The sequence below is a fragment of the Pelobates fuscus genome, unplaced genomic scaffold (genome assembly GCF_036172605.1).
Source record: "Pelobates fuscus isolate aPelFus1 unplaced genomic scaffold, aPelFus1.pri H_3, whole genome shotgun sequence".
Taxonomy (NCBI): Eukaryota; Metazoa; Chordata; class Amphibia; order Anura; family Pelobatidae; genus Pelobates; species Pelobates fuscus.
In genome coordinates this window covers 89,247-111,916 of record NW_026961992.1, presented here as the reverse complement: position 1 = coordinate 111,916, position 22,670 = coordinate 89,247, and the positions used below count along the sequence as shown (strand labels likewise).

Sequence of the window (22,670 nt, the reverse complement as noted above, 5' to 3'; positions counted from 1 at the left end):
TTTGCAAAATTCACCACCCCCAAGCACCCGGTCCTGCCCCAACCCGGGATGTACCTCCCTTCCAGGACGCCCCTCGTCAGCCCATCCTCTCGTCCCTTGCCTCTGCTAATCCCCGCCGCTATACCTGCACCCGACCCCGCGTGTGCCTCAACACCAATCCCATGCATCCAAAGCGCCCGCGCTCGCCCCCGCACACCCCCGGCCCTTAAAGGTAAGAAATAACTGCAACTTGCTAAGTACGTGCGAAAGAGTAGTGCCATGTGGGACTCACCGGCCAAGCCCCTTCAACGGGGCTGCTCCGCCCAATCCATGGGCTCCAGGAAGCTCGACCTCCGCTGCCTGCCCGCCAACCGGGGAGCCCAGCCGATGCAGAAAATGACCAGAAGCGGCTCCGAGACCTGAAACGAGAATGAGAAAACCCGGGCAGGGTGCACTTCCGTTCTGCCCCTGGAAGCACCTGCCCGCCACCAGGGCCTCCCGCTGCGACCCGGAGGGGGTGGGGGGTGGGTGTGGGGGGGGGGGGGGTCGGTCAGAGATTGACACCAGCGCGGTACCCCCTGCCGCCGCCCCGGATGGCCAGCCCCCCTCCACGTGCCCGGGTACGCACAGAACGATCCCTCGCCTAGCTACCGGAGCCGGACCGGCGCTGCCATGCATATAGAGGAGGGGCCCGTCCCCCAGGCGACCCGTCCCTCGCCAAAGTGCGACCCTTAGGGGGCACCTGCCGCCGCTGCAGTTCCAGCTGGACGCCAACCCCCCGAGGCACGGTCCGAATAACCTGCCTGCCAACCACGTAGCGCCACGGGTCCCCGCCTGCAAATCATCCGAAAAGGGGGGGGGGGGGTAGAGCCTGATACCAGCGCGGTAGCCAATGCCGCCCCCCCGGATGACCACGGGGCGCACAGAACGATCCCCCCGCCGAGCTACCGGAGCCGGACCGGGGGGGGCGGCCAGGCGCGGTCCGAATAACCCGCCTGCCATCCACGTAGCGCCACAGGACCCCCGCCCGCCACTCATCAGAAAAGGGGGGGGGGAGAGGTATGCCAGTCCCCTGCACCAAACCAGGCCAATGCCTGGCTGCAGAAAATCCCTCCTGCCGAACGGGGGTGTGGGGGGTGTGTGGGGGGGGGGGGGGTGATGTGCAGCCAGCCAAAAAGGGGGGGGAGGAAGGGTGGCCCCTTGCCCCCTGACCAGTCCCAGGAAACCTCCTCTACACCCCCCCGAAGGGGACCCACAGCCCAAACCCCCGCACACACAGAGCTGTATACCCCCGGCTCCGTGGGTGGGGCCCTGGAGCCGGACAGACTGCAACGTACAGTGCTCCCGCCTGGGGCCGCCCTCCCGAACGGCCCCGTCACTTACCCAGCTCCTGAGGGTTCACCGCCGCCCGCGGCACTCCCGCTCCAAGCTTGGCCCCCCCGCACGGGGACCATGCTGCCAGATCACCGGGCTGCCGCCCGCGAACGCCGACCCCCCCGGGGGCTCCGACCATGCGCCGGGAGGCAGAGCCTCGACCATGCGCCATCCAAGCCTGCCTCCTGGTTCGCAGCTAGCTTCGGCCACCTCGTGCCCTCCAGTCACTTGCACCAGAGCCTCAGCCCGTGTACGGCCGATGAGTGAGCCTCCTGGCTTGTGCTGGATGCCCCCATCTGCCGCCATCTTCGCCGCCGCCCGCGTGCACTCGAGATTCTCTTGCCACCAGCCGGACAGACGACCCACTGCTGTCCTGGACCCCAGCATCCACTCCGACTCGTCCAACCTGCAGAAAAACAAAAGAGAGAGACACCTACCCGACTCAGCAAGCGCACACCGAAGGTGCACACAAACTCAGCCAGGTAGGTAATTAAAAGTGCTGATTCCAAAATGGCTGCTTATTTAAATAGCCAAACCCCTTACCCACAACCCATCAGTCCTGGCCGCTTCCTCCTAAGCCCGCCTCCTAACCCCTGTCAAGGCCCTTTTCCGCTGAGCTGCGCTTTGGCTACATGGGGCTACATTAACCTTTCCTGGTAAGTTTTATCCTGCAATCCATGAACCAGCTTAGTAACCCTTCTCTGAACTCTCTCTAAAGTATCAATATCCTTCTGAAGATACGGTCTCCGGTACTGCGTACAATACTCCAAGTGAGGTCTCACCAGTGTTCTGTACAATGGCATGAGCACTTCCCTCTTTCTTCTGCTAATACCTCTCCCTATACAACCAAGCATTCTGCTAGCATTCCTGCTGCTCTATTACATTGTCTGCCTACCTTTAAGTCATCTAAAATAATTACTCCTAAATTCCTTTCCTCAGATGTTGAGGTTAGTAGAGTATCAAATATCCTATACTCTGCCCTTGGGTTTTTACGTCCAAGATGCATTATCTTGCACTTATCAGCATTAAATGTCAGATGCCACAACTGACCATTTCTCTAAATCATTTTCCATTTGACTTATCCCTCCTGGAACATCAATAGAAACATAGAATGAATTATAAAATGTTCTCTTTTCCTGGCTAATCCATGTCAGCATCACTCATGGCACTTCCAAAGTTAATCAGGGTGTTAAAAAATGAAAAACAGAATTGCTGCAACTACTTTAGCAGGAAACCACAGAATTAAGGAATTGTAGATTACACTAGCTTTAGTGTACCTATCATCTTAATTGTATTAATGACAGGAGGCGAGTATTTGCTTAAGTCTCTCTTTACTAGAGCTCCACAGCAGCACATTAACATAGAGAAAAACCAACCAATCAGAAAAAGTTCGATACAATAAAGCTCTCCCCACACATAACTTAGTCTTTCAAGCTGCGACAAAACTGAAATAAAAAGGCAGAAAAACACTGAAGAAAAAACGAAGTCCTAGAATCCAATAAATGCAACAACGTCCTCTATCCAAGAAGAAACGTCAAGCCTGAGACCACGGACGCAATGTAAACTGAAACGAGAGAAAAACAGAATCGAAAGGACTGGTTAGATAATGAAATGTACTCTGGATAAAACATGCAGACCCCTTGTGTATCAACCAATATTACCGAAATATACAGAGACCCCAACCTTTAAGTAAGTAGTGGTAACATGAAGGAGCAACAGGGAGCAAGAAGAAAAAGAGTTGTATACATACCTGATTACCCAAACTACTGGCAACGAACCAAACAAGGGAGGGATGAAAAATGGGGGGGGGGGAAATACTCGCCTCCTGTCATTAATAAACTTAAGATTATAGGTACACTAAAGCTAGTATAATCTACAATTTTATAACTTGACAGGAGGCTTCGTGTTTGCTGTTTTAACGCTCAGACAACAACTAGAACGATGCTTATGTCGCTGGTAAATAATTCGGGAGATCAATAAATGAATCTCGAAATGACCTTACAACTGCAAGATATGGCTGTAGATTGGTCGAAGAAGATGCCAGTAGTTGATGATCCTCAAAGTGCGGACGAAACTCAATCCGTTGTTAGTCGCTGTACTTAGGAAACCGTGGCCCAGTGCCGTCAAAACGGTCGCTGTATAGTAATGTCGACACATAATCCATACTCAGCCAGACGTAATCGTTTGAAGGGCACCGGCGGCTTGTGCTTGCGTAAGAAACTGCCATCCATATTCGAATCTTGATCTAATAGGTGGCTTCTCTGATCATCCAAGGGTTGTGCCCGCAGTTTTCCAACCTCAAGATCCGCATCTGAGCCCATGAGAAAGCTCGGGACAGGACTGAATGGAGTCCATCCATTCCCCTTTGATCTAAGCGGTGAATGGTCTTCATCCGGTCGCACTCTAGATGTCTCCAGTGTTCGAAGCCGATTGAGGAACCCGGGACTTTGGTAGACAAAGAACTCTTAAGGGTGCCTCAAACAAAAAAAAAACAAGCCCACTCGCCGAGGGGCAAGGTTCCTAGGTAGACTGTGAAGCCTCGAGATACGAGCGGGGGGGGGGGGCGTAAATAGAGGTTGAGATTTGCGTCCGAAGGCATCATCGTAGAAGAGTGATAGCAATCCGGATTCATGAAGTGAAATGAAACAGTAGTATACAGAATCCGGGGTTTATGGCAGTGTGTAAATTCGTCCAACAACATTTGAACTAGAAGGATGGTGTAGAAGAAAACTAGCAACAGAATCAGTTCATGTTGGACAGGGTCTGGATTTCGCTGGGACTGCGGTCCATATAGGGCTGGAGTGGAGTAGACCGAATGGCTGGATTGTACCACCCAGCTGAAGTTCAGCCCCATCAAGGAAACCCGAGTAGGGCCCGATGGGACGCTCGTCAGCCTGAAGATAGGGTATAGTTGACCGGATCATCTAGGTCCATGCGATCGTGAAATTCTGAAGCTGGTTACCCACCAGAATAGGCACTCGGTCCAGGGACCTAGTTCTATGAACTCGAGGTCTAAAATCCTGGCATCAATTCGAAAAAGAAAAAACCAAAAACAGCTAACTTCGTTCAGTGCACAGTGACATTTTAGCGATGCCTAGTATGCATATAGAACGTAAGTCCTCTTCACTAATGACAGACATATCCAGGGTGCAGTTTTGTGACAGGATGTCATCCACCCAAGGCAGGAGTCATGCCGAGGTTTGAGAACTTCGGATGGCCTAACCTGAGCAGACGCATGTATTGATCAATACTGTAGCGAAGGTTGCGCCCCGACCCAGCAAAGTCAGTGTTGTTACTCATGTCGAACTCTGGGGTCGTTGTGACCTAGTAGGGTAGTGATTTACTAGGGCACACCGTTCGCCATCTTTCATGCGCTTCCAGATTTTGTGAACTAAGTTCTGTAGAGGGTAGAATGAGCAGGGGGCAGTTGTTTATGACCTGAGGTGACAAATGGGGTGGGGATAGAATCGGGGTATCCCTATCGAACCCACACAGCTATCATTGTCGGTACCTGCAATGGGTGGCAGGGCAGAAGATAGCGCATACCAGTACTTCCAGACTTGGGGATATGTGTCGACCCCATTCCAATAGTGCTTGTGAGAAAGTGTATGTCAGCTCTCGAAGGCATCAGCATCTCTTGCTTCGTCAGATAGGAGAGGCTGTCTGAGTAGGATGTCCATAACGGCATAAATAATAGTAGCATAGTGAGATTGTCTGCTCAATGCAATGTATATAAAACGGCATATGTTTCTGAAATATCTGGGACTCCCCAGTTCAGAGTAAAAACCTCCAGGAGTCTATCCAGTAGGGAGGTACAGTGGCACTGACACAGCGAGCCAATCATAGGAGCTGTACCAGCGACAGCCAGATCAAACAGCGTGTGCTCTTCCCGATAGGGTACCAGGGAAAGCTAGAATCTGGTGGAAGGTTCTCCCCCGTAATACCTCAGAGGTTACATCCAAGCAGCATCGGGTTGAGATATGAGAGAGGTTCACCTACTACTAGAGATTAGTATCGATATCAGCAGCAGCAGTGCTTGTGAGAGGGCCGCACCAATCCTAGGGGCAAGGTGGGGCCCTTCTATGGTGGCCGAGGCTCAAAACAGAGGCCGTCTGAAACAGGGCCCAACCTGAGGGAATGTACAGACAATATTGGGTGCTGTAGCCAGGGCAGACACTGAGCACCAACATGCATGTGTGGGATGGAGGCTTGGCTCCCAGAAAGGTCAGCCCCCAGAGTATAAGTTTGTCACCCCCAGAGATTGATATCCCAGAACTGGAGTGGGAGGGGGAAAGGGTACCCTGAGAATCCCCCTAGGATGAAGCAGTAATGGGTACAGGCTTCCCAGAAAGAAGAAAAACAAGACAAACGGGGGCAATGAAGTAGGGAGTGTAGAGACAGGGAAGGAAATCCCTCAGAGATCTGACAGGCTCAGCAGAAAAAAATATACAAATCCAAACTCAGCAAGAGAAAGGGATGAAATAGGAGTTCTAGTAAAGAGAGACTTAAGCAAATACGAAGCCTCCTGTCATGTTATAAAATTAGAAACAGTTGATATTGCACAGAAAGCAGTCCTTAGTGCTTAGATCTTTATGGAGGAATTAGAAACACAGTTACTATTACACAGAGAGCAGTCTCTGGCAGTCAGATCTTTTGACAGATCCTCAGTATTAATAAAGGATTATTTTTGTTTTCTTCCAATATATCCAGGAATATAAACATACACATAGAAAAAAATCATTAAAATGCTAAAATCTGAATAAAATATAAAAAATTGTCATTTATTGAAAAAAATTCTAAAATCAATTTAAAATCACTTACAAAAAAGTGAACAACACAATATAATCACAGATCTAGTAAGAATCCATTTTCCTTTATTGAAATAATAATGTAAAAATGGATCTAGACCTCCTACGGCAATGATGGCTGTGGGCACGTGGCCATAGCTCGCCATCAATGCAGAGTAGGCACCTGCGGGCAGGCGCCTACTCTGCGACCGGAAGCAGGGGGAGGGATCTGAGTATCAGCTCTCCCGTCCTCCCGCGAGCAATCTGTGTGGAGCGTTGCGCGTTACCATGGCAACGCTCCATGCAGCATCGGGCGGGAGGACAGAACAGCTGCAGGACCTGTCCCTCTTACCACCACCGGGGATTTATGTGTCCCCCCTTCTTCACATAAGGTAAGCAGAAGGGGGGGGGGGGGATACAGATTGCAATAATATATTTGCAGCACTACCCCCCCCCCTCCCACACACACACACACACAAACACACACAAACAGCACTCCACACCCGTACACATAAACACATCCACTGCACCCCTCAATGCAGCATGTGTGTGTGTATGTATTCAGCAGTTTGCGTGTACTCGTCAGTCTTTCTGTACTCTGCATTCTGTCTGTGTGTGTGTGTGTATTCACCAGTCTGTCTGTATGTGTATTCAGCAGTGTGTGTATTCAGCAGTCTTTATGTATTGAGCAGTCTGTGTGTGTATATAGTGGACTGTGTGTAAGTTTTCAGCAGTCTGTGTGTATGTTTGTGTGTGCATGTATGCAGCGGACTGTGTGCATGTATTCAACGGAATGTGTGTGTCGGTGTGTGTGTATTTTATGTATTGCATTTGTTGGAGATACTAATAAATATCAGCCTAATTTTATCTATAATTTTAATTTTTATTCCTGAGATGTGTTTAGGCAGGGCCCCAGTGCACTGCTTTGCCCGGGGGCCCATAATGTTGTTAAGGTGGCACTGGTGGGTGGGATGGAGGGCTGCGAGGGAGCACTGACTTACGTGCTGTTACAGCACTCCTCCCTCCATTGATGCTGCCGGGAGACAGGAAATTACTTAAATCAGGCGGCGCCGCCTGATTGACGTAATTTCCTATTTTGCCAGCAGCATCAGCGGAGGGAGCAGTGCTGGAACAGCACGTAAGTCAGTGCTCCCTCGCGCCCACACCCCCTTACAGCAGCGGGAAGGAGGTAGGGAGCCTTGGAAGACCTCAACCTCCCATCCGCACCAAAAACATGCTGGGGTAGTGAGGGGAAGATGCCTAGGGAAGAGAAGAGGAAAATCTGGGGGAGAGAAGAGGAGATGCTGCGGGGAGAGAAGAGGAGGAGGAGATGCTGGGGGAGAGAAGAGGAGGAGGAGATGCTGGGGGAGAGAAGAGGAGGAGGAGATGCTGGGGGAGAGAAGAGGAGGAGATGCTGGGGGAGAAAAGAGGAGGAGGAGATGCTGGGGGAGAGAAGAGGAGGAGGAGATGCTGGGGGAGAGAAGAGGAGGAGGAGATGCTGGGGGAGAGAAGAGGAGGAGGAGATGCTGGGGGAGAGAAGAGGAGGAGGAGATGCTGGGGGAGAGAAGAGGAGGAGATGCTGGGGGAGAAAAGAGGAGGAGGAGGATATGCTGGGGGAGAGAAGAGGAGGAGGAGATGCTGGGAAAAAGAAGAGGAGGAGGAGATGCTGGGGGAGAGAAGAGGAGGAGGAGGAGGAGGAGGAGATGCTGGGGGAGAGGAGGAGGAGATGCTGGGGGGGGGGGGGGGGGGAAGAGGCATATCCCGGCGGCTTTCTCAATGGAACCTCACTGACTCTTTAATTAAATACACCATCCAAATAGGACAAAATCCACTATTTACACAATTAACTTTCATTAAATGAGAAATAAAAGTAAAACAAAAATTAATATATTTTCTAAATAAAATAATGTAAAAAAAATCTATACTTTAAAATTGTTACCATGGAAACTCCTGCTTGTGTTACATTTTTAAATGAAAATAATTATTATTAAACTGATTTTCTAAGATTCCTTTTGTTTATGATTACTCACAGTAGCAAATTAAATTCATAGTACCCCCATTGTACAGCGCTACGGAAGCTGATGGCGCTATATAAATAATATATTAACCCCTTATGACCGCAGGGCGTTCTATGCCGTCCTTATTTTGGCGGCTCTAAATGCCACAGGGCGGCATAGAACGCCCTGCGATCTTCTCTACTTACCCGGTCGCCGGCGGTCCCATGCCGGCGATCGCGGTATGGGGGACGTACCTAGGAGCCCAGGGAGTCCCCCTCTGTCCTCTTCGGCCCCCCAAGGCCATGTGATCGCGAGGTCCTTGCGAGGAGGACCCCGCAATCACATGGACGGCATAGCAGGACCCCTGCTGCCTGAAAAAAATAGAATTTTTTTTTTAAAACAGTGTAAAATAACATTATATATACTTAGATCATATATATAATAAATATATATATGATCTAAGTATATATATATACACATATACACACATACACATAAATACACATACACTGTCTGTGTATTTTAATATTAATATATACATAATTATATATATATATATATTAATATCAAAATACACGTACAATGATACTGATTATATATATAATTTTCATTATATATATATTTATATATAATAAAAAATAAATATATAAATACGTTAAAAATAAAATTAAAAAAATAATAATAAATAGATAAAAATATATAAACATGCGTAATTTCGTTCTAACTGTATTTTAAAATTAATATATATATTAATATCAAAATACATGTAGAACGAAATAATATATATATCTATATACATAAGTATATACGTATATATCACTATATATACATAAAAATAATTTTAAAAAATTATATATATATATATATATATATATATATATATAAAATTCTACGTATATATTTATGTAATAATTTTACATAATTAGGTCATTTTATTAATTACAATTTGCAGGACCTGCCTGACAACCCAGGCCGAAAGTTCAGGGAATTACATTTTCTAGCACTATATTTAACCCTGTAACTTTCCAAGACACCATAAAACCTGTACATGGGGGGTACTGTTTTACTCAGAAGACTTCGCTGAACACAAATATTAGTGTTTCAATACAGTAAAATATATTACAACGACGATATCGTCAGTGACAGTGACATTTTTTGCATTTTTCATATAAGGTTTGCGTTTCAGTTTTTTCACATTAAAGTTCACCAGGTTGCCTTTGAGACCGTATGGTAGCCCAGGAATGAAAATTATCCCCATGATGGCATACCATTTGCAATAGTAGACAACCCAGGGTATTGCAAATAGGGTATGTTCAGTTTTTTTAGTAGCCACTTAGTCACAAACACTGGCCAAAATTTGCGTTCAAATTGGTTTTTTGCATTTTCAAATATTAACACTAACTTTGGCCAGTGTTTGTGACCAAGTGGCTTCTAATAAAGATTGGACATACTCCATTTGCAATACCTTGGGTTGTCTACTTTTGCAAATGGTATGCCATCATGGGGGTAATTCTTATTCCTGGGCTACCATATGGTCTCAAAGGCAACGTAACCAATCTGGCGAATTTCAATGTGAAAAAAATGAAATATGTAACACGCTATATTTGACCCTGTAACTTCCCAAAACACCATAAAACCTGTACATAGGGGGTACTGTTTTACACGTGAGACATCGCTGAATACAAATATGTGTATTGTATTGCAGTAAAAGCAAACATTATTTTGACACACAGTTAAAATGTCACGTAGAACTAAAAATTTTTTTAAAAATTCTTATTTTCTCCCATTTTTTTCATATTAAATTATGTTCCATACCTAAATATTTGATGATAAATGAAAGCCCTGTTTCCCCTGAATAAAATTATATATAATAAGTGTGGGTGCATTTAATATGAAAGAGGTGAATTACGGTTGGACAGACATATAGCGCAAATGCCAGGTTTTGTTTACGTTTTTTTTGGATCACAACTTATACATTTGGCTGCGGTCTTAAGGGGTTAATAATAATGATAATAGTAAAAGCTGGAGAGATCGAGTCTCCATGGAAACCGCTAGGGTTACGTTCATTCATTACCATGAACCAGTAAACAAAGGGGGATATGGGGGGGCGGGGGTTCTAATACTAAAAAGTAATTGAAACTTATTTCTCCAATTTAAACAGAGATGAAAACACCGGAGTCATTTTAAACTAGTAGACAGCCACTAGAGGAGGACTTAACCCCGCAATGTAAATATTGCAGTTTATGAAAACTGCAATAATTACACTTGCAGGGTTAAGGGTAGTGGGAGTTGGCACCCAGAGCACTCCAATGGGCATAGGTGGTCTGGGTGCCTGGAGTGTCCCTATAAACCCAGTACTTATAGCACTTCTGTTTCTGTCCATTCAGCAATGGATTTACAAAACCGAATACTTTTTACCAACTGCAGGATTCCGGTTATATAGTGATGAAATACCTAAAAAGTACAAATTATTAGTGGGCTAATACATATATAGAAAGAAATAAAATAACTTAAAATGCCCAATGTTATTGTATAACAGGACATCAATAATGGCGGTAACTAGTGATGTCCCGAACAGTTCGCAGCAAACTGTTCTCCGGCGAACATAGATCACGCGCGATGTTCGGTCCGCCCCCTATTCGTCATGGAGGTGGGATGGTCTGGGAGGGAGGGTCTGCTGCTGATTGGCTGGAATGTGTCCGCTGACTGTGAGGTACAGGGTCAAAGTTTACTCAATGATGACGAATAGGGGGCGGACCGAACACGCTATGTTCGCCAGCGAACGGATCGTTCGGGACATCACTAGCGGTAACATGTCTGATGTGAAGTTTTAAATATATTTTAATTGATTTTTAGGAATGTTTTCAATAAACTAGCAATTTTTACATTTGATTCAAGTATTAGCATTTTTATTACATTTTTTCTATTTGTATTTCATTTACCTGGATATATCGGAGGAAAATAGAAAAATCCTTTATTAATACTGAGGATTATGTCAAAAGATCTCAGACTGCCAGAGACTGCTCTCTCTGTAATAGTAACTGTGTTTCTAATTCCTCCTTAAAGATCTAGGAGTTAAAAGGACACTGTAGTCACCCAGAACACTTCAACACAATGAAGTGGTCTGGGTGCCAGGTCCCTCTAGGGAGAGAGAAACTGCTATGTTTACATTTGGGATTAAGCCAGCCTCTAGTGGCTGTCTTCCGGACAGCCACTAGTGGCGCATCTGCAATGATTGAGGCATATTATGCCTCAATCACGCAGAGCGTCCGTAGCAAAGCATTGAAAAATGCTTTCCTACAGACACTTTGAATGCGCGGGCGGCAATGCCCGCATGCGCATTCGGCTCCTGTGACGTCAGACGAGGATGCTGACGTCGGCGGGGGAGGAGAGGTAAGGGAGCCCGGAGCTGGAATTAGGTGAGCTACTGAAGGGGTTTTACCCTTTCAGCGCCATGGGAGGGGGACCCTGAGGGTGGGGGCACCCTCAGAGTAATATAGTGTCAGGAAAACCGATTTGTTTTCCTGACTATATAGTGTCCCTTTATGGACTGATCTCTGAGTAATAGTTTGTTTCTTGAATGCTGAGTGTATTCTGATACTTTAGTAGTATGTTCCATTTCTAGCCACTAGATGGCGACATAATACATATAATAACGTGAAGGTTTCTATTGTGTAAATATATATATATAAATTTTTTTTTAATTCTTTATTTTTACAAGGCAAGGTAACAACATAGTTAACACAGGCTTATGAACATATTAATTTATCGTCATATAACAATGGGTCCGTGATGACACAGTAAAAAGATGCAACATACATTCGAGATATCTAGTATCTGCGTTAAAATCTGCATTTGTACAAGTTAGCGTTTCTGTTGTCCTGCCAGGATTTTTTTAATGGTGGAATAAAACATGATGTATGATACAGAGTATAGCCTACCAACTAATACCAGCCCATTGACAAAATCTGAGCCCAGAGGCGGCTCTCTAATTAGGCAGTTTAGGCGGCCGCCTAAGGCCTCGCGCTGGCTGGGGCCTCGCGGCCGCCTAAACCGCCTGTTGGCAGAGTGTGTCAGGTCCTCGGTCAGTGACCGAGGACCTGACACCAGGAGGGGGCCCGGCGGCTTGCCCGGTATGCCGCCGGGTGCGAGGCCCCTCCTGGCTGCCAGGCCGGCCACCGCAGACACTGGTCTGCAGCTCCGCAGTGTGCAGAGCTGCAGACCATGTGACTCGCGAGAATTGGCCAATCAGAGCGTTGCCGCGGGTTACCACGGCAACGCTCTGAAATCTCGCGAGATTACACGGTCTGCAGCTCTGTGGAGCTGCAGACCGTGAGCAGTGGCCACCGGACCACCAGGGAGCCCACTGGACCACCAGGGAAAGGTAGGCTTTCCCTCCCCATCACCCCCCACCACACTCAGGCTCACCCCCGACCACCATAACCCCCCACCACCCTCAGCCTCACCCACCACCATCACCCCCACCACCCTTAGCTTCACCCCCCACCACCATCACCCCCAATACCCTCAGCCTCACCCCCACCACCCTCAGCTTCACCCCCCACCACCACCATCACCCCCACCACCCCAGCTTCACCCCCCACCACCCTCAGCCTCACCCCCACCACCCCACCCTCAGCTTCACCCCCACCATCACCCCCACCAGCCTCACCCCCACCACCCTCAGCCTCACCCCCACCACCCTCAGCCTCACCCCCACCACCCTCAGCCTCACCCCCACCACCATCAACCCCACCACCCTCAGCCTCACCCCACCACCCTCAGCCTCACCCCCCACCCTCACCATCACCCCCCACCACCCTCAGCCTCACCCCCCACCACCCTCAGCCTCACCCCCCACCACCCTCAGCCTCACCCCCACCACCATCAGCTTCACCCCCCACCACGTCACCATCACCCACCACCAACCTCAGCCTCATTCCCCACCACCATCACCCACCATCACCACCCTCAGCCTCACCCTCCACCACCCTCAGCCTCACCCCCACCACCCTCAGCTACACCCACCATCACCATCACCCCCCACCACCATCACCCCCACCACCCTCAGCTTCACCCCCCACCGCCCTCAGCATTACCCCTTCACCCTCAGCCTCACCCCCCACCACCCTCAGCCTCACCATCCCCCATAACCCCCCACCACCCTCAGCCTCACCCCACCCTCAGCTTCACCACCCCTCAGCATCACTCCCCCCACCACCTTTAGCATCACCCCCCTTATCCCCCTCAGCATCACCCCCCCACCACCCTCAGCATCACCACCCTCAGCATTACCCCCCACCACCCTCAGCATCACCACCCTCAGCATAACCCTCCGTCACCACCCTCAGCTTCCCCCCACTCACCATCACCCCCTCCTTCTCACATCACCCCCTTCTCACTCTCACATTACCCCCCCATTCTCACACATTACGCCCCCCACTCTCACATTACCCCCCCACTCTCACATTACCCCCCCACTCTCACATTACCCCCCCCCACTCTCACATTACCCTCTCTCACTCTCACATTACCCTCTCTCACTCTCACATTACCCACTCTCACATTACCCCCCCTCACTCTCACATTACCCCCCTCTCACTCTCACATTACCCCCTCTCACATTACCCCCTCTCACTCTCACATTACCCCCTCTCACTCTCACATTACCCCCTCTCACTCTCACATTACCCACTCTCACATTACCCCCCTCTCACTCTCACATTACCCCCCTCTCACTCTCACATTACCCCCCTCTCACTCTCACATTAACCCCTCTCACTCTCACATTAACCCCTCTCACTCTCACATTAACCCCTCTCACTCTCACATTAACCCCTCTCACTCTCACATTAACCCACCTCACTCTCACATTAACCCACCTCACTCTCACATTAACCCCCCTCACTCTCACATTAACCCCCCTCACTCTCACATTACCCCCCTCACTCTCACATTACCCCCCTCACTCTCACATTACCCCCCTCACTCCCTTTCACCATCACCCTCCACTCCCTCTCACCATCAGCTACCCCATACACATAGGGTCTCAGACAAAAACACAAACATGCTCACAGAGACATACATTCGCACACACAAGGATACTCTCTGTCAGACACACTCTCAGGCACATACACAGGTAGACAGTGCGTCAATGTGTATATGTGACACTTTTTTGTTAGTGGGGCCTCATGTTTGCGTTTGCCTAAGGCCTCATAAAGTCTAGAGCCGCCTCTGTTGAGCCAGTCTTGTTTTCGGAAGCTCTATCTTAAACCCACCATCTGCCTCGTTCCTATAATGAGTATGTGATCATGTAATACCCTGCAATGAGTCCATGTCGCCAGTCATTGCATCTGGTAGTGGGTCGAATTACCATTGGTAGGCATAGTGTAGAAAAGGAGAAATGTGAGTGTAGGAAAAGGAGGTAACTAGGGGAAAAGGGAGAAGAGAGGGAGTAGCCCCCGGAGGGGGAGAGGAGAAACGAGGTGATAAGAACAGAGAAAGCGAGGGAGGGGGTATTCTGGTTGTCTATGGTGCGGGGCGAGCCGAGTGCGCCGCCACAGCCCCACCACCTCGTGGGAATCTTTAACCCCGTCCCCCTACATTGCCCTCTATCCATGGGCCCCAGATTTTTCCAAACTTCTTCATGGTGCCCCTGACCTGTGCCGTCAATTTGTCAATTAGGAAGGTGTCCTTAATATTATCCAGTCCCTCCCCCATGGATCACACTATAGTTCGTGTCTGTGCAGAGGGATCCAGGGTATGAGGGCGCACTCACCATGTCAGCACTGCTAGCTGTCACTAACACTCATAACACACTCGGCATATCCTAGTAGTACTTAGTCACTATTATTACCCGTATCACTCACACTCCCGGTATCCCTCACACTCAGTGTCTGTCACTCACACTCACACTCAGCGTCTGTCACTCTCTCTCACACTCAGCGCCTGTCACTCTCTCTCACACTCAGCGCCTGTCACTCTCTCTCACACTCAGCGCCTGTCACTCTCTCTCACACTCAGCGCCTGTCACTCTCTCTCACACTCAGCGCCTGTCACTCTCTCTCACACTCAGCGCCTGTCACTCTCTCTCACACTCAGCGCCTGTCACTCTCTCTCACACTCAGCGTCTGTCACTCTCTCACACTCAGTGTCTGTCACTCTCTCTCACACTCAGCGCCTGTCACTCTCTCACACTCAGCGCCTGTCACTCTCTCTCACACTCAGCGTCTGTCACTCTCTCACACTCAGTGTCTGTCACTCTCTCTCACACTCAGCGCCTGTCACTCTCTCTCACACTCAGCGCCTGTCACTCTCTCTCACACTCAGTGTCTGTCACTCTCTCTCACACTCAGCGTCTGTCACTCTCTCTCACACTCAGCGTCTGTCACTCTCTCTCACACTCAGCGTCTGTCACTCTCTCTCACACTCAGCGCCTGTCACTCTCACTCACACTCAGTGTCTGTCACTCTCACTCACACTCAGCGTCTGTCACTCTCTCACACTCAGCGCCTGTCACTCTCTCACACTCAGTGTCTGTCACTCTCTCACACTCAGCGTCTGTCACTCTCTCACACTCAGCGTCTGTCACTCTCTCACACTCAGTGTCTGTCACTCTCTCTCACACTCAGCGCCTGTCACTCTCTCTCACACTCAGCGTCTGTCTCTCACTCACACTCAGCGTCTGTCACTCTCACTCACACTCAGCGTCTGTCACTCACTCACACTCAGCGTCTGTCACTCTCACTCACACTCAGTGTCTGTCACTCACTCACACTCAGTGTCTGTCACTCACTCACACTCAGCGCCTGTCACTCTCTCTCACACTCAGTGTCTGTCACTCTCTCTCACACTCAGCGTCTGTCACTCTCTCTCACACTCAGTGTCTGTCACTCTCACTCACACTCAGTGTCTGTCACTCTCTCTCACACTCAGTGTCTGTCACTCTCTCTCACACTCAGTGTCTGTCACTCTCTCTCACACTCAGCGCCTGTCACTCTCTCACACTCAGCGTCTGTCTCTCACTCACACTCAGCGTCTGTCACTCTCTCTCACACTCAGCGTCTGTCTCTCACTCACACTCAGCGTCTGTCACTCTCTCTCACACTCAGTGTCTGTCACTCTCTCTCACACTCAGCGTCTGTCACTCTCTCTCACACTCAGCGTCTGTCACTCTCTCTCACACTCAGCGTCTGTCACTCTCTCTCACACTCAGCGTCTGTCACTCTCTCTCACACTCAGCGTCTGTCACTCTCACTCACACTCAGTGTCTGTCACTCTCTCTCACACTCAGTGTCTGTCACTCTCTCACACTCAGTGTCTGTCACTCTCTCTCACACTCAGTGTCTGTCACTCTCTCTCACACTCAGTGTCTGTCACTCTCTCTCACACTCAGTGTCTGTCACTCTCACTCACACTCAGTGTCTGTCACTCTCTCTCACACTCAGCGCCTGTCACTCTCTCTCACACTCAGTGTCTGTGTTTGCAGGTTATCACTCTGTCCAGTTGATGTGCGGCTGTGAGCTGAGAGATGATGGCAGTATCGGGGGGTATGATCAATACGGTTATGACGGGAAGGATTTCCTGTATCTGGATACCGAGCGCGGGGTTTATATTCCGGTCGCACCTCAGGCTCAGATCAGCGCACAGAGATGGAACAGCCCGGAGGTGAGAGAGGGGGAGAGAACCAAGAATTACCTGGAGAATCTCTGCATCGAATCTCTGAGAAAATACATCCAGTACGGCAAGGAGGAGCTGGACAGGAGAGGTGGGTGCTGGGTATGGGGGAGGGGCTACACGGCAAGGGGGAGGGGCTGCACGGGGAGGTGGGGCTGGGTATGGGGGAGGGGCTAAACGGGGGAGGTGGGTGCTGGGTATGGGGGAGGGGCTACACGGGGAGGTGGGTGCTGGGTATGGGGGAGGGGCTACACGGCAAGGGGGAGGGGCTGCACGGGGAGGTGGGGCTGGGTATGGGGGAGGGGCTAAACGGGGGAGGTGGGTGCTGGGTATGGGGGAGGGGCTACACGGGGAGGTGGGTGCTGGGTATGGGGGAGGGGCTACACGGGGAGGTGGGTGCTGGGTATGGGGGAGGGGCTACACGGGGGAGGTGGGTGCTGGGTATGGGGGAGGGGCTACACGGGGGAGGTGGGTGGTGGGTATCGGGAGGAGCTACACGGGGAGGTGGGTGCTGGGTATGGGGGAGGGGCTACACGGGGGAGGTAGGGGCTGGGTATGGGGGAGGGGCTACACGGGGGAGGAGCTACACGGGGGATGTGGGTGGTGGATATGGGGGAGGACCTACACGGGGAGGTGGGTGGTGGGTATGGGGGAGGGGCTACACGGGGAGGTGGGTATGGGGGAGGAGCTACACGTGGGTGGTGGGTATGGGGGAGGAGCTACACGTGGGTGGTGGGTATGGGGGAGGAGCTACACGTGGGAGGTGGGTATGGGGGAGGGGCTACATGGGGGGACACACACAGTGCTCATTAACTATACATACCAAGATAGCACACACAGTGCTCATTAACTATACATACCAAGATAGCACGCACAGCGCTCATTAACTATACATACCAAGATAGCACGCACAGTGCTCATTAACTATACATACCAAGATAGCACACAGTGCTCATTAACTATACATACCAAGATAGCGCACACAGTGCTCATTAACTATACATACCAAGATAGCGCACACAGTGCTCATTAACTATACATACCAAGATAGCACGCACAGTGCTCATTAACTATACATACCAAGATAGCACGCACAGTGCTCATTAACTATACATACCAAGATAGCACACACAGCGCTCATTAACTATACATACCAAGATAGCACGCACAGCGCTCATTAACTATACATACCAAGATAGCACGCACAGCGCTCATTAACTATACATACCAAGATAGCACGCACAGTGCTCATTAACTATACATACCAAGATAGCACACAGTGCTCATTAACTATACATACCAAGATAGCACACACAGTGCTCATTAACTATACATACCAAGATAGCACGCACAGCGCTCATTAACTATACATACCAAGATAGCACGCACAGTGCTCATTAACTATACATACCAAGATAGCACGCACAGTGCTCATTAACTATACATACCAAGATAGCACGCACAGTGCTCATTAACTATACATACCAAGATAGCACACACAGTGCTCATTAACTATACATACCAAGATAGCGCACACAGTGCTCATTAACTATACATACCAAGAGAGCACACACAGTGCTCATTAACTATACATACCAAGAGAGCACACACAGTGCTCATTAACTATACATACCAAGATAGCACACACAGTGCTCATTAACTATACATACCAAGATAGCACACACAGTGCTCATTAACTATACATACCAAGATAGCACACACAGTGCTCATTAACTATACATACCAAGATAGCACACAGTGCTCAGTAACTATACATACCAAGATAGCACACAGTGCTCAGTAACTATACATACCAAGATAGCACACAGTGCTCAGTAACTATACATACCAAGATAGCACACAGTGCTCAGTAACTATACATACCAAGATAGCACACAGTGCTCAGTAACTATACATACCAAGATAGCACACACAGTGCTCAGTAACTATACATACCAAGATAGCACACACAGTGCTCAGTAACTATACATACCAAGATAGCACACACAGTGCTCATTAACTATACATACCAAGATAGCACACAGTGCTCAGTAACTATACATACCAAGATAGCACACAGTGCTCATTAACTATACATACCAAGATAACACACACAGTGCTCATTAACGATACATACCAAGATAGCACACACAGTGCTCATTAACGATACATACCAAGATAGCACACACAGCGCTCATTAACTATACATACCAAGATAGCACACAGTGCTCATTAACTATACATACCAAGATAGCACACACAGTGCTCATTAACTATAAATACCAAGATAGCGCACACACAGTGCTCATTAACTATACATACCAAGATAGCGCACACACAGTGCTCATTAACTATACATACCAAGATAGCGCACACACAGTGCTCATTAACTATACATACCAAGATAGCGCACACACAGTGCTCATTAACTATACATACCAAGATAGCGCACACACAGTGCTCATTAACTATACATACCAAGATAGCGCACACACAGTGCTCATTAACTATACATACCAAGATAGCGCACACACAGTGCTCATTAACTATACATACCAAGATAGCGCACACACAGTGCTCATTAACTATACATACCAAGATAGCGCACACACAGTGCTCATTAACTATACATACCAAGATAGCGCACACACAGTGCTCATTAACTATACATACCAAGATAGCGCACACACAGTGCTCATTAACTATACATACCAAGATAGCGCACACACAGTGCTCATTAACTATACATACCAAGATAGCGCACACACAGCGCTCATTAACTATACATACCAAGATAGCGCACACACAGCGCTCATTAACTATACATACCAAGATAGCGCACACACAGCGCTCATTAACTATACATACCAAGATAGCGCACACACAGCGCTCATTAACTATACATACCAAGATAGCGCACACACAGCGCTCATTAACTATACATACCAAGATAGCGCACACACAGCGCTCATTAACTATACATACCAAGATAGCGCACACACAGCGCTCATTAACTATACATACCAAGATAGCGCACACACAGCGCTCATTAACTATACATACCGAGATAGCGCACACACAGCGCTCATTAACTATACATACCAAGATAGTGATGTAGATTAATTTAGAAATAAACAAATATGTTTAAATGTCTATCTGTTCCTGTCCAAATCTGAGATGATTAAATTGCGTATACGCAGAAGTAAGTTCACACTGACACATGCAGTTCAGGTTAAAAATAACTTCAGAAAATTTTATGGCATCTGGCAAAAAACAGGCTTGCAAGCCCTTATAAGAGCAGAATTACATCATCATTGAATATCAAGATTACAGCAAATAGACATCATTAATTGGATTAAATGTTAAGTGGCTATGTCAATGTCCACCCATCAATATTATTAATTGGCTCAGGGATTTGAGTGACTAGTGGGGCATCCTCCCATCATGGGATGTCGTAATTTCTGACCAGGATTCAGTCGCCATTGCTCTTTAGCACGAGGCTTTACTCGATGGGAGGGGGAATCTGGCAGCTAGCCATTTTGAGTACTTGGCATGGTTTTTGGGCAGTTAGTGATGTCAGACTCGTGATCAGGCTCAGGGTTCTTTTTCCATGCCACTGAGAAGGCTGTCAATTCAGCGTCTTGAGCAGATGTGGGTGAGGAAAGTGAAGATGCTTGACGTACCTGATCTTCTGTAGCAACAGCAAATCCAGTATGGTACCTTTCCTCTTTATCTGCAAACAGAGTGGAGTCAGGATCTGGTAAAGCTACTGCATGCTCTGTTGAGAGGTGTCTTGTTTCTTCTTTCATCTGTTCAAAGCAACCATGAGGAGCAGTAGAAGAGGTTTCCTCACCTATTTCTGTGTGAGATTGGGGGGTATTTGTCTTTCTATTTACAGTTCTCTTGCTGGCCCCCCTCTGTAGAGAGCTGTAAATTGATTGTTAGTGTTTCATGTTTTGTTCTAATGAGTCAGGTTCCTTTCATGAGATTTCTGGGGACTTAGTGAAGAAAAACATGAGGGACAGCCACCTCCCAGTGATGACACAGGTGTCTTACTTCCATGGGAGTCTGGGTCAGGACCGCACTATTTCCTTGAGAGTGCCCAAAACAGTTCTTTCATGATGAAGTGCACCTCCACCAGTCTGAATAATTTTTCGTTAGTGTGGTATTCCCCCCTGGGAAGTGGCGGAAGAGTGGCCAGAGCAACTTTTCTTCAAAATATAATGTAGAGGCAGAGTTGTCTATGAGCGGAGGAAATTGGTAAGGAATAAGAAGGGAGGAAGCATATAAAGGATATAGATATGGTAGTGGGGAGATGGAGGAATGAGTAGTGGATAGAGCGAGAGGGGAAGAAGGTAGAGTAGGAAGGACAGGGGAAGTAGGAAGAGGAGAAGGTGGAGTAGGAGGAGGAGTAGGAGGAGGGGAAGAGGACAAGGTGGAGTAGAGAGAGGAGTAGGAGGAGGAGGGAAGAGTAGAAGGAGGAGAAAGTGGAGTAGGAGGAGTAGAGGGAGGAGTAGGAGGAGAAGGTGGAGTAGAGGGAGGAGTAGGAGGAGAAAGTGGAGTAGAGGGAGGAGTAAGAGCAGGAAGAAGGAGTAGGAGGAGGAGAAGGTGGAGTAGAGGGAGGAGGAGAAGGAGGAATAGAGGAGAAGTAGGAGGAGAGAGGAGAAGGTGGAGTAGAGGGAGGAGTAGGAGGAGAAAGTGGAGTAGAGGGAGGAGTAGAAAGAGAAGGAGTAAGAGCAGGAAGGGAGTAGAAAGAGAAGGAGTAAGAGCAGGAAGAAGGAGTAGGAGGAGGAGAAGGTGGAGTAGAGGGAGGAGTGGGAGGAGAAGTAGGAGGAGAGAGGAGAAGGTGGAGTAGAGGGAGGAGTAGGAGGAGAAAGTGGAGTACTGTAGATGAAGGGGAGGGATCGGTGGAAGGAGTAAGCGGGGGTGGGCAGGTAAGGGAGCAGACAGGTGATGTAGCAATGGAGGATACATCAGAAATCAAGACTAGGTAGAAATGCAATGGGGGCTGCAAATAGCCCATGTACAACAACTATTAACTGGCCCTATGCTTTCCCTAGAGAAAAATAATAAAAGGCTAACATGCTCATCTTGTCTGCACAGGCCTCGAACGTTTCACTCCGTGGGTGCCCCGCAGTGGCTAACCCACTACATCTCCCACACAAGACTTGTGCCCGTGGAGACAGACGCTATCCCTGACTCTCGTTCTTTATTCTATTTATTTACCGTATTTTTCGCTACATAAGACGCACTTTTTATCCCCTCAAAAGTGAGGGGAAATGTCTGTGCGTCTTATGGAGCGAATATGAAGTTTTACTTACCTGTCTTGTAGCGTTTCTCGGCAGCACAGGGCGCACCGCGGTACTGGAACTTGAATTTCATGTTCCGGTTTCCGGCGGGACTGAAAGGAAGTGCGCACTCAGCTCAGTGTGCGCACTTCCTTTCAGTGCCGCCGGAAACCGGAACATGAAATTCAAGTTCCAGTACCGCGGTGCGCCCTGTGCTGCCGAGAAACGCTACAAGACAGGTAAGTAATTATGGGAGAAGGGGAGGGGGACAGTATGGGAGAGAAGAGAAGACTATGGGGAGGGGAGGGGGGATGAAGACTATGGGGAGGGGAGGGGAGGGGAGGGGAGGGGGGATGAAGACTATGGGGAGGGGAAGGGGGATGAAGACTATGGGGAGGGGAGGGGAGGGGGGATGAAGACTATGGGGAGGGGAGGGGAGGGGGGATGAAGACTATGGGGAGGGGAGGGGAGGGGGGATGAAGACTATGGGGAGGGGAGGGGAGGGGGGATGAAGACTATGGGGAGGGGAGGGGAGGGGGATGAAGACTATGGGGAGGGGAGGGGAGGGG

General features: G+C 48.9%; 1 protein-coding gene across 1 annotated transcript in view; it reads left to right on the top strand.

Annotated features, from left to right (window-relative positions):
• Nucleotides 1-22,670, top strand: part of LOC134585324 (class I histocompatibility antigen, F10 alpha chain-like) — a 129,799-nt gene that overhangs the window by 33,423 nt on the left and 73,706 nt on the right. The window contains exon 3 of the mRNA XM_063440735.1: nt 16,626-16,904. Coding sequence (XP_063296805.1) covers nt 16,626-16,904 — 279 coding nt within the window. The remainder of the gene's footprint in view (nt 1-16,625; nt 16,905-22,670) is intronic.